Below are 12,647 nucleotides of genomic sequence, written 5' to 3'. Positions count from 1 at the left end.
GTTTTAGCTCTTACATTTAGGTCGTTGATTCATTTTGAGTTAATTTTTGTTTATGGTATAAGGTAGGGCTCTTAATATCACTCTTTTACATGTGACTATCCCATTGTTCCAGGACCATTCATTCCTTCCCCATTGAATTTTTCTATATAGAAATATCTAGACAGATCTTAAAATTAAGGAATTTATAACTATAATTCTCTATTTGCCATAATTTAATACAAAAGATTTGTTGTCTTCTGAAGCTGTGTCCAAATCATGGAGTAGAAACTGCTCTAAAATTTGAACTTGACACACTGATAGATACCCTGTTATTCTTACTTTGTTAGCATATTGGATCTGAGATGATAGGTGTACATCTCACAGTGATACTTTTCCCCAGTTTGAAAGCATGTTCCTTTTAATAGGATTGATTTGATTTTATAGCACCTTATTTTAAAAGCACCTAAATCAGAGTTTGAGACATTTTATAATTGGTTGAAGTCTTATTTTATTTTTATATATTTTTCTAATATCAACAATTAATGAAAACACTGGCATAGTAGTGGGAGGAGAGACAAAAAATAGATTATCAAATAGTTATGACAGTAGTCAGGACTTATTTTTTCTAATCAGTTCCTTAGAATACCTCCTCCAAAGGAAATAAACTCTGTAATGTCCACTTACTTTTACTATTCTGTTAATTTTGATTTCTATAATTTACAAATTATGGAAGTAGTTTGATATATTTTTTTTTATCATTGTGGCTTCTCATTAGTGGTTTCTCTCTCTCTCTCTCTCTCTCTTTTTTTAATATGTAATTTTAGCCTGGAGATGCTAGACAAAGTTGAACCACCCACTATACCAGAAGGTTATGCCATGTCTGTGGCTTTCCATTGTTTGTTAGACCTTGTACGTGGAATCACTAGTATGATTGAAGGAGAGTTAGGGGAAGTTGAAACAGAATGTCAGACTACCACCGAAGCAGCTTCTTCACCAACACAGTCATCAGAAGAGCAAGAATTACAGTCAACATCAGACCAAATGGATAAGGAAATAGGTATATTATTATGATTCCATAATTTTTATTTTGAAATAATTTGAAATTTACAGAGAAGTTGCAAAAGTAATAGCTTCCATATATCCGTAACCCTGATTTCCCAATTAATACCACATTTGCATTATCATTGTATTTATGTACATGTTTCTATGCTTTTTTTCTGAACCATTTGAGAATAAGTTGCGGACATGATGCCCCATTACCTCTTAATGCTTTAATGTGTATTTTCTAAAAATAAGGACAGTTTCCTACATAACCACAGTACAGTTACCATTAGAAATTGAGCATCATTCCAGTATTTATCATCTAAGCCCAGACCCCATTCAGATTTTGCCAGTTGCCCTAACGATGTCCTTTATGTGTAAGGATCACATGTTGAATTTAGTTCCATGTCTCTATATTGTTCTTTAATCTGGAAGAATTACTTAATTCTTCCTTGTTTTATATGACCTTAACATGTTTTAAGTGTACAAGCCAGTTAATTTGGGTTTGTCCTTTGTTTCCTCATAATTAGATTTAATGTAATTATTTCTGTCAGGGCTACCACAGAAATGTTGCTGTGCTATATATACATAGTGTATTCAATACATCAGGAGGAATACAGTGTCAGTGTTTCTCATTATTGGTGATGTTAACTGTTATTATTTGGTTGATAAGATGTCTGCCCTGTTTCTTCATTTAAAAGTTCATTATCTTTTTGTTGAGAAATACTTTGAGATCTCTACTATAAAAGAGAGCTTTCCCTTCTCCTTCATTTATTTTTTTATTTGTTTATTTTTCTTAATATAGATTCTTGGATTCCTGTTTTATTCAAAGGGTTATAATCTGTGATTATCATTTTTTGGTTTGACACTCACATTGTCCCCAACATGGCCAGTGGGGACCCCTTTCAAATTAGCCCTGTGCCGTTTTTAACCTGTTCCCATGTCCTTTTGTTGTTTTCGGAGCATTATCTTACTATCTAATGCAACAAAATATTCCAGGCTCACCTTGGATTTTTCTTATCTGGCCTGGGAGTTAGTTATTTTTCCAAGGAGCTCTAGCTCCTATTAGTGGAGAATAGTATTTAGAAACTAACATATGGGTACTAGGTATGCTTCTTGGTTCTTGGATAGGAAATACATACACACACATAAGCACCGTCTTTCTACATTTTAAAAATATCTATATTTATTAAATGCCAAGAGGTCACACCAGTTTTTCCAATTCCAGTAATTCCCTTCTTCCACAGTGAGAAATTTGATCCCATTTTACTCAGTGTATTTACTTATTTGCTTGATTCCCAATGTATGTAACCAGTCTTACGGCTGAGCTGGCTTATTACATTGACACAATGACAATTGGTCACAGGCTGAAAGTTTGGTCCTGTGAAGGGAAAGGGAATAGAAACTGATATAATATATGATAAATACATAAATATATATGCGTGTATAAATGTACCTATAATATCAGTTAACTTGTATACAGAAAGATCTTACTATTGATATTTTAAAATACCTCAGTTTTAAAGCTTCTTAAATTCTGAAACTGTAGCATGGTTTTTATGTTTTCATTTATTCAGATATATTTTAAATATAGGCTTTAGTATTGAATAATTGAATTGTTGATGAAATATATGATATATTATCAAATGACCAGAGATTGTTTAGAATTTGACATATTATTATATACTATGACATCTACAATTAACATTAAGTATTGTATGATTTTTTTTTCCTCTTTAAGTTAATAGAGCTGTTTGGGAAGAAATGGTGAATGCCTGCTGGTGTGGTCTACTTGCTGCTCTCTCACTCCTTCTTGATGCCAGGTATTAAGTCTTTGTAAATTTTACATTGCATGTGACAGTTAAAAACGTTAAAATTGTTTACTTGAATTTGTCCTAAGAATTGTTTTTATATTAGTTTTTTATGTGTACAATATTCTCTTTGTGCAATTTGCTCTGCCATTCTATCCTTGCCCTACTCCCCAAAATGATTATTATCACAATGTTTTAATGGAAAAAACTGTCCTAAAATTACAGACTGCCTTTCTCATTTTAAGCCTTATTACTAGTTTTACAATTATGATCATATTATTCAATATCTTTGATGTTTTTCTTCAGAGTTGCAGAATTCGCTGATTTTAAAATGCTTGATCTTTTTTATTTTCTGATATATATTAGTTAAAATTCCTTAAGTATGTTGATTTTGACAATTTTAAATAGATTTTCTTAAAATTTCACTAAATATCTAATTCCACATCACGTTTGTACCGTAGTTAAAAGTAAGTCATATTAATCATGTTAAATGGCATACTTAATTTTTTTCAGCACAGATGAAGCTGCCACTGAGAATATTTTAAAAGCTGAACTGACTATGGCTGCTCTTTGTGGAAGACTGGGCCTTGTAACTTCAAGAGATGCCTTTATAACTGCAATATGCAAAGGTTCCCTGCCTCCCCATTATGCTCTTACTATATTGAATACTACCACTGCAGCTACACTTTCCAACAAATGTAAGACTTTAATTTACTCGAAGTTCCGTTCACCTAGTAAGGTGACATGACATAGAGAAAAGATTACAGAAATTCTTAGTTCAAGCCTCTACTCTTCTACTCACTGACTCTGTTACCTCTCTGTGAGAAGTTAATGTCCCTGAGCCTCAATTTCTTCCATCTTTTTAAAGCAATGGAAATATGGTGGGGGAGAATAATACCAATTTTAATCATTAATATGATTAATGGTGAGGATAAAAGAAGATAAATCTGGAAGTCCTTTGTAAACTACAACATACTGTTAAAATGATGGTGGTTTTTTATTTTTCTTTATTGGAACTAGTAGAACAGTAGTGTTTGTAACCACTTAGATATTCAGAAATTTTTTTCTTCTTGAATACTTTGAAAACATTCAGGTTTGTTTCATGTAATACAAATATATTTTAATATGATGTTCAGTTTTTAAATTGAAAATGTGAGTATTGGTCTTTAACTTTGACTAGAAAAGTTTATTGGGAATCATGTTTACAATATTTAGAGTCCAAATTCTATTTTGCTTATGAAGAAAGTTTTATAACGTTCAAATTATATAGAAAATTACCTAATATTTGCTTATTATTTTGCACTTCCTTAGTTTTAAAAATGTTTGTGTATAGGTTACTAAATAAATGTCATAGTTGAGCTTAGTTTCATCAAATTAATGTCTTAAAATGTAACAGTATTACTTTGAATGCAACATAAAAAGTGATTTTTAGGGTTACTCATCATTGAGCACTCTTGTATATATGAGCACTACATACATAAATTCTGCTTTTAAAAATATATATGTGTGAATAATTTAGGCATTCTTTTGTGTTCTAGCATATTCCATTCAGGGCCAAAGTGTTATGATGATAAGTCCATCAAGTGAATCTCACCAGCAAGTTGTGGCAGTGGGTCAACCGTTAGCAGTCCAGCCTCAAGGGACTGTAATGGTAAAGTACCATTTTCTCGGTTACCAAGTAACTGTCAAGGAAACTTTTGTACCCTTTTTTGTGTATTTGCCAAAATTTATCATTATACTTATTTACTTTTATCTGGGCATACCATTAGAAGAAACTAGATAAATATGCAGTTGACATTATCATAACCAACTATAATAACACAACTTTTAAGCAAAGGAATTTGTTCTATACAAAACAAATTTGATTGGTATATTTTATATTTTAATATTTTTGATTTTTGTTTAAATAATTGTTTGAGTACAATAATGCTGCTTTACAAGCTTTTAATTTTTAAGACTGTGTAACAGTTCTTGCAAATATATTATTTTTTAATATAGCTTACTTCCAAAAATATCCAGTGTATGAGAACTTTACTTAACTTGGCACACTGTCATGGGGCTGTTCTTGGAACATCGTGGCAACTTGTCTTGGCAACTCTACAGGTATGTTGTCATCTCTGGATCAGAGGCAGTATTGTTTTTATATCCAAGTGCCAACAACTAAATTAAGCAATGCCTGCTGGTCCTATGAGCAGGCCAAAGGAATAGACAGTATGAAAAAGAAGAAGTTGGCAAGGAAAAAGACATGGCTTATGTAAAGTAGTGGAATACGTCTCATAATGGCCTAAGTTCTACTGCCTATGCTTAAATAAGTACTTTATATGAATATTAATTACTAATTTAAATTTAGTTATTAGAAACCTGCTGATTTTAATTTTAGTTATTAGAAGTCACTACTGAGTTTTAATTTTAGTTATTAGAATTTTTGTATTATAAATTTCTTTGTTTTTACTTAAAAATTTTTTTTTTCAGCATCTTGTATGGATTCTGGGATTAAAGCCTAGTAGTGGTGGTGCCTTGAAACCTGGGAGAGCTGTAGACGGACCTAGTACAGTAAGTTCTAGTCATTTTTACTCAGTTAGTACTTCCCAAAATGTTTATATGTTACATTTAATTTTATTCTTTCCTTAGGTTTTAACAACAGCAGTAATGACAGATTTACCAGTGATTTCCAATATACTTTCAAGATTGTTTGAAAGCTCACAGTAAGACTGTTTTCTTAATTAGTAGAAACATTATTAGCTGTATATTTGAAATCAGTATGTCTTACTTCTTCATTTTTCATTTTAGATATCTTGATGACGTGTCATTGCATCATTTAATAAATGCGCTTTGCTCCTTATCCCTAGAAGCAATGGATATGGCCTATGGAAATAATAAGGTGTGATAGTCTGCCTTTTTGTTTTAAATATGGTATATTATTTAGTTAAAGTGTATACTCATTACGTTGTTAGCGTTTTACTAGTGGAATCAAAACCTTGTAGGCTAACCCTATTATTTTGGGTTTTTACCATTTATGGTATTTATTTGTTGAGGGAGTAGTGAAGAGGACATGATTTGACTTGATTTGACATGATATATCCCAGTATGTATTATGATTTTCAGTTGTGTCCATTTTTCTTATGTACTGTATATTTAAAAAAATATTTTTATAAAGAATAATGCCACACCACTTTTATAAATGAGTCCCATAAAATGTCACAATAATAATTAAATTTACGATTGGAGCAATATAAGATTTAAATGAAGGAATATATGACTCAGTGTCTCTTGCTTTTGTTGGGATAGCCAATAAAGAATTAATTAATTCTTTCTGAATGTAATGATTCTTCCTGCCTTAAAAATTAGATTTTTACTTTGTTCATTGACTACATGAATAGGAGGTACTTTCGAGAACATTTTTTTCTGTATACAAAATATTATTTTCTGTTATACTTGGAAAACACAAAAATACATAGGTTTATTTGTGTCTTAGAAATTATTTAAAGTAACATGTTTTCTACATTTTAAAATGAATAAATGTCGTCGGACCATTTACAAATAAGTGAAGACTTCCAGAAAATGATTAAAAAATCAGAGAATGGAGCTTTGTAACTTGTTTAACATCTAACTGTAGGATCCAAAATTATGTTGTCTGCCTAGTCCTTAATTATAATTCTGTGTACTGTGGTTTGGCATCTAGGCTCATGTGATTCCTTTGAAGATTAGCTAGTAAGGTCTTATTGTGACAAAGCTTTGTATGCTGTAGCACGTAGCTACAGAATTATATACACATCCAGGTATTTGAAAATATATATTAGATTTACTCCAAATCAAGGCAAGGATAATATAAAATATAGTGAAGTAATATCTTGATATCTTCAGTAATCCTACATTTTTAAGATTAATTCTTAACATAAAAATATAATATTTTTAATAGAGTAGCTTAATGAAATTTCAGCAAGTTTATATGGTGATATCTTGAGAATTTATATATTAGTTCAATAAGTACAGTAAGTTTACTATGTACATGACACTGTTAGGAACTTGATCATTTTTAAGTGGCAGTTAAGGTGTGATAAAATGCTAAATAAATAGTGTAGTATTAAGTGATGTGAGATTTATTCTTTGAATCTTTAGTGACTTGTTACATTAGACATTTTTGGTACACATTTCTACTAAAATGAGTTAAGATGAATTAGTCTTATTGGAGCTGGATATTGATGGAATGGTAGGTTATGGGTAGGAAAGGACAGGATCATGGAAATCAAAAGAAGAAAATGTTATTAGAAGTCAAGATCAATGAGGACTGAAAAAAATAAGAGATTTCATTATTATTAGTTTATCATTAACCTTGAAGAGTACAATTTCAAGAGAGTGGTAGGAATACATGTGATATTTTAGGGATGCATGGAGGGAACAAATGTTGAAAAAATGGATACACTAGAATAGAAATGACGTCTGTGAGAATGTTACATCTCTCCATTTTACGATTTAATTTTATAACCTGGAGTGATAATTATGGAATAGAATTAAAATTAAAAATATTCAAGTATCAACTTTATAAAAATGTTTTCTGATGAAAGCATAAGATGGTTTATTATTCAGTTGTGCTTTCTATAAAATTATAAATATACAGATGTTAAAATAAGTAGAAATTTCTATATTTTTCTACGTTTTAAAAAAAACGTTTATCAATGTCAGCCATTTGAGTAAGTTAAATATTCTAGGGCTTAAAGATGTATATATCACAGTGTGGTTATATAAATTAACCATTCTATCATATTGTCTCCAGAATGAAAAATTTTTTTTCCACAAAAATTTTTAGGGTACCTACAAAATTAACACAGTCAGAAAGGGTCAGCTTTACCATATTTGTTTAAAAACTCCAGTGTACTTAGTTCATAGGCTTCTACTAGGAAAGAAAAATATCAAACATTTCCATGTTAGATTTTTATCAGCACTGTAAAAATGTTAAAAATATAGAATAATTTAAATATCTTTTCCTTTAAGAATTATAAAATTAATGTGCTTATTATTTGCTTTTTAAAATTTCAGTTGCCATTTTTTTTTCTTTTTCTAATACATTGTCTCTATGTGAAATACCACAGCTACCCATAAGAAAAATCTCATAATTTTGGTCAGCTGAGTTTGCATTTAAGCATATTTTAACATCTCTATTAATACTGGATTAGAGATGATTGCCCTTTTTTTTTTTTCACTGAAACTGTTCTTACCACATATGGACCAAGTACTCTAATTTAGCCATATGTGAGATATACTGACTCCCTTTCTGATTTTTGAAATGTCAGCAACTGAGGAGAGGGCTTTGTCTTCTGACTCTGCAAATTTTCTGTTAGTTTCTAAACTGACAGCCCTCACCTGTGCCTTATCTTGACTTTGTACTTCTTTACCCTGATCTCACTTGTCTCTTTTAGTTTTTTTGACATTCACACATTAAACCTGGACATTTGAAGACTTTGTTAATAAGATTATATATTAGTCAACTCAGGCTACCATGACAAAATACCATAGACTGGGTAGTTTAAAGTACAGAAATTAATTTTCTCATAGTTCTGAAAGCTGGAAGTCCAAGATCTGGGTGGTTCTCCAAGGTTGGTTTTGGTGAAGACTCCCTTCCTGTGCTTTTACATGGCAGGGAGAAAGGCGGGTGGGGAGAGAGGAAGAGAGGGGAAGAGAGCAATGGAATGGAAGGAGTGGGGCGGGAGATCACAAGCCCTTTGGTGTCTCTTCTTATAAGGACACTAAACCTGTTATATCAGGGCTTTATCCTTATGACCCCATTTAATTATAATTATCTCCTTATAGGCCCTAACTCCAAATACCATAGATGTTAGGGTTTCAACATAGAGATTTTAAGGGGACACAATTCATTTCATAGCTTAAATCACCTTTTCTTCTAGTCAGAAGCCATTCTGTGTGTTTGGTATAATTTTTCAATTTCACTCTTCCTAACCAAGTATTCTATTTAGGAGCTATTATGGATACTTGAGGATGAGCAGGAAGGCTTGTCTCTTTATAACTTAGATTTTGTTATATTTATTGTTAATTTATAGTAACCATTTATTAATTATACTCATGCTCTTTAGAATATTCTCAGTTTTATTTATAGGCAGAGTACTAAAATCTCTTTATAATATCAAGATGCAATATTTTCTCCCTAGGAACCATCTCTTTTTGCTGTTGCTAAATTGTTAGAAACTGGTCTAGTTAACATGCACCGAATAGAAATTCTGTGGCGACCTCTAACTGGCCATCTACTGGAGGTAACCTCTTTTTAAAAATTATATTTCTTTTTTTCTTAAGAATAAAGATAGACATGGTAAACTAATGATTCTGGATAACCATATGAAAAATCAGGATTAACTTCTTTTTTTTCCTGTATTTATATCTATATGTTTTATCAGGGACTAAAGTTTTATAGTAATTGCTTTGATGAAGGAATAGGTTGCTTTTTTTTTTTTTCCTTTGGCTAAAAATGGATAAAATCTCAATGGAATCTCTGAAGTCTACTTCAACTGCTAGCCTGGGACCCTTTTCTTTTATTATACAATCTCTTGATCACCTCAGTTTCTTCTAGTTTTGAAGCTTCAAGGTAATTGGGGCTAAGTTAATAGTAAATACTGCTCTTTTAGCTTTTCCTATAATTATGAGGTAGGTCTTCTGTAAAGGGAAAAATCTGTTTTGGTATTACTAATTATAGAGTGATTCTTACTAATGAGCTGCTTCTTAATAATAGTTGCTTCTATAGGATACATATTTATGTGCAGTTTAGATTTAAGTTGCCGTGATCATCATTTTATATTATTTTAGTAACCTGAGAAAAGTATTCTTTTTTGTTGTATATTACATCCCAATGACTTATTTATTTTATAACTTGAAATTTAAACCTCTTATTCACCTTTATCCTTTTCCCCCCTAGAAAAGTATTATTCTTAATAAAAACAAATGAGCTTGTCCTGTTCTTTCTTTTTTCCATTTTATTGGGATTACTTTTATGAGCTATTGAAGGATATGTGCAAATTTCTTTATTATGGACATTCTCATCAAAAGACAAAAAGTACATTTTTAAATTGTAGCACATTATTCGATTACGAGTGTAGTTCTAATATTTGTTTCTTTTGTTTACTTTGATGACATCACTTTTATGAAATCTTTTGTTTTCTGTGACTTGTTTAGTTTCATCTTTTATCTTCTGTCTCTCTATTGCTTCCTCTTGCCCCTTATTCAGAAGGTAAGCTTACTTACATTTCGGATATAATATTCCTTCAGTTTTTATTGAACATTTGATATAAATTTTTAAACATGAAAGAATAGAAAATGTAATTTAATATTTTCATTTTTCTTTTCTCAAATTGATGTGCGAGCTTAAGTATATAAATTATGTATTTAATTTTTGTTCAACGTATGTACCTTCAGGTTTGCCAGCATCCAAATTCTCGAATGAGAGAATGGGGAGCAGAAGCTTTAACTTCACTTATTAAAGCCGGATTAACATTTAACCATGATCCTCCACTTTCGCAAAACCAGGTTAAGAAAAAAATCTTTTTTTACTATTTAATGTAAAATCATCTCCCATATGCAATGTTCTTAATTTATCAAATGGATGATATTCTAAAAGTGAGTTTTGTTGCTTAGTATATGTAGGCCACAGATCTCTTACAGAGGGTTGGTATACATAGATTTTTTAGGATTATCTTTACTTAAAATTGTAAAAACTTGTTATGTACGACATTGATCTAAGTTAGTAAACTACTTAGAATTGGTCTCCTGTCTAGAAGTTTCAGTGCTCAGGCTTCATTTTGGGTCCCTACTTTATTAGCCCCATTTCCTTTGATCCTTACCCGTCTCTGATTTTTTTTTCTCATTACCCTTACATGGGGAGAAAACAAATGACAGAAAAGAGAGATATAGTGAAGTAGATTTTTATTTTTAAGTAATTTTAAGAGTTATTTTATACTTTCAGAATTTCTTTTTGTCATGAGTCCTTTGCCCTCACTCACCTAACCATTCACATAGATCTAATACTGTTTTTTAAAAGTCTACCAAAATTTTTTTGAAGATTGAGTAAGAATGAGGCATTTACTAACCATTTTCATTGCCCTCATTATCTTACTATTTTGTAGTTGAGTTCTGCAAATTTACACATCACACAATTATCGAATAGATACTATGTGCCAGGCAGTATTTCAGCTTTTAGAATAGAATGATGAGCAAGACAGAAAACATCAACGTTTTTATAGAGCTTTCTTTTTAGTGATTTCATTTTTTTTACTACAATTTAAGTTTTTTGAAAAGAAAACCCTTGTTTATGTGTATCCTCAGTGTCCACTTAATGCTTGACACATAGTGAAGTTTTAGCAAATGTTTGTTTAATCAGTGAACTAAATGAATCTTTGGAGAGAAGAAAGTTAAAAATAAAGCAAGTGCTTTCAGGTGCTGAAAGAAATAGAATGGAGTGCATTTTTAAACTCTCCAACAGGTTTTGTGGTTATATGTCATCTTTGTTTACCTTTTTCATTTTTTAGGAGTTTTGAGAATTTTAAATTTAAATACATGTGGCGTACATTAATAGAGTAAATGAAAGGTAATTTTAGAAATTGGGAATTGTTTTCCTCCAAGTAGAGCTAAATATTATATAGATATATTTCCTTTAGTGAGATTCATTTCTATGTGGGTCTATAATTAATATCTTTTAACACAAGGTCACTCTCCATTTATCTTTAAATCTAACATCTTAAAGATTGATTTTTATGTGTTTTTTTTTTAAAGACATACATGACAAAATAAACCTCTATTACCATTAGAAAAATTATGGTTAATGTTTATTTTACTACAAAAATTTCTGTTTACCATTATAGTCTGAGCGGAGGTGAATTTAAACTTAAAAAGCAACAGCAGAGCCTTCTTGTCTTTTTTGGGCTTCTTTTCCTCATTAGTTTTTTGCCTCCGTTTCAGAGGCTGCAGTTGCTTTTACTGAACCCATTAAAGGAGATGTCCAGTATTAACCATCCTGATATCCGACTCAAGCAATTAGAATGTGTGTTGCAGATTCTGCAGAGTCAAGGTGACAGTCTTGGGCCCGGATGGCCATTAGTGCTTGGAGTCATGGGAGCAATCAGAAATGATCAAGGGTAAGTGTTTAAAATTAACATCCAAAAAGTGATAGAAAAAAGGAATACATCCTAAAATCTTGTAATAGTGGTAATTTTGTGTGTATGTCCCTTCTGCTTAAGTTTAAGATCTAGAATAGTTTTTCTTAATTCTACCCCCCCAGTTGGCTACAGGGAATTTGGCTCACCTCTTTTTGTTTTGGAAGGATGGGAAGATTGCTATTTATTTGACATTTATATAAGAATACAAGGTTCTTCTTTATAATAAGATAAATGTACCAATCTAACAAATTTTGTGACACACCAAAGATTGGATTTTCTTTTGTTAAATATTTGGTAAGGTGCGAGTTAACATTTAGGGCTTGACCTCTCTTTATATATTAGAACGTCTAAGAAATTACTTTTAAGTAACTTTTTTCATTGATTTGTTTATTAAATATTTATTCTATGCTTAGTATATTCCAAATACTATGCTTGCTAGTTATCTCAATTACACAGATAAATAGCTCCTGCTCTAAAAGTAGAATTTTATGGAAAAGGCACATGCCCTATAAGTAGGATCCTGATTAAGAGAGGAATTTGTTATGCCACAAAAGAATAGAACTCCAGTGGATGGGGCCTATGTACCTGGTGAGGGACAGAGCCAAAATAATGAAGGACCTTATATGCTTTTATAAAGTATTTGGACTTATCCTCAAAACAT

General features: G+C 31.0%; 1 protein-coding gene across 4 annotated transcripts in view; it reads left to right on the top strand.

Annotated features, from left to right (window-relative positions):
• Positions 1 to 12,647, top strand: part of MON2 (MON2 homolog, regulator of endosome-to-Golgi trafficking) — a 96,578-nt gene that overhangs the window by 43,030 nt on the left and 40,901 nt on the right. For all 4 annotated transcript variants that reach the window (XM_036237704.1, XM_016150759.2, XM_016150761.2 and 1 more), the window contains 11 exons: positions 804 to 1,036; positions 2,762 to 2,843; positions 3,345 to 3,529; positions 4,370 to 4,482; positions 4,830 to 4,934; positions 5,304 to 5,384; positions 5,463 to 5,536; positions 5,622 to 5,712; positions 8,996 to 9,097; positions 10,251 to 10,361; positions 11,790 to 11,965. In XM_036237704.1, the coding sequence (XP_036093597.1) occupies positions 804 to 1,036; positions 2,762 to 2,843; positions 3,345 to 3,529; positions 4,370 to 4,482; positions 4,830 to 4,934; positions 5,304 to 5,384; positions 5,463 to 5,536; positions 5,622 to 5,712; positions 8,996 to 9,097; positions 10,251 to 10,361; positions 11,790 to 11,965 (1,353 nt within the window). The remainder of the gene's footprint in view (positions 1 to 803; positions 1,037 to 2,761; positions 2,844 to 3,344; positions 3,530 to 4,369; positions 4,483 to 4,829; positions 4,935 to 5,303; positions 5,385 to 5,462; positions 5,537 to 5,621; positions 5,713 to 8,995; positions 9,098 to 10,250; positions 10,362 to 11,789; positions 11,966 to 12,647) is intronic.

The sequence above is a fragment of the Rousettus aegyptiacus genome, unplaced genomic scaffold (assembly GCF_014176215.1).
Source record: "Rousettus aegyptiacus isolate mRouAeg1 unplaced genomic scaffold, mRouAeg1.p scaffold_m13_p_2, whole genome shotgun sequence".
Classification (NCBI taxonomy): domain Eukaryota; kingdom Metazoa; phylum Chordata; class Mammalia; order Chiroptera; family Pteropodidae; genus Rousettus; species Rousettus aegyptiacus.
This window is presented reverse-complemented; position numbering and strand designations above follow the sequence as displayed.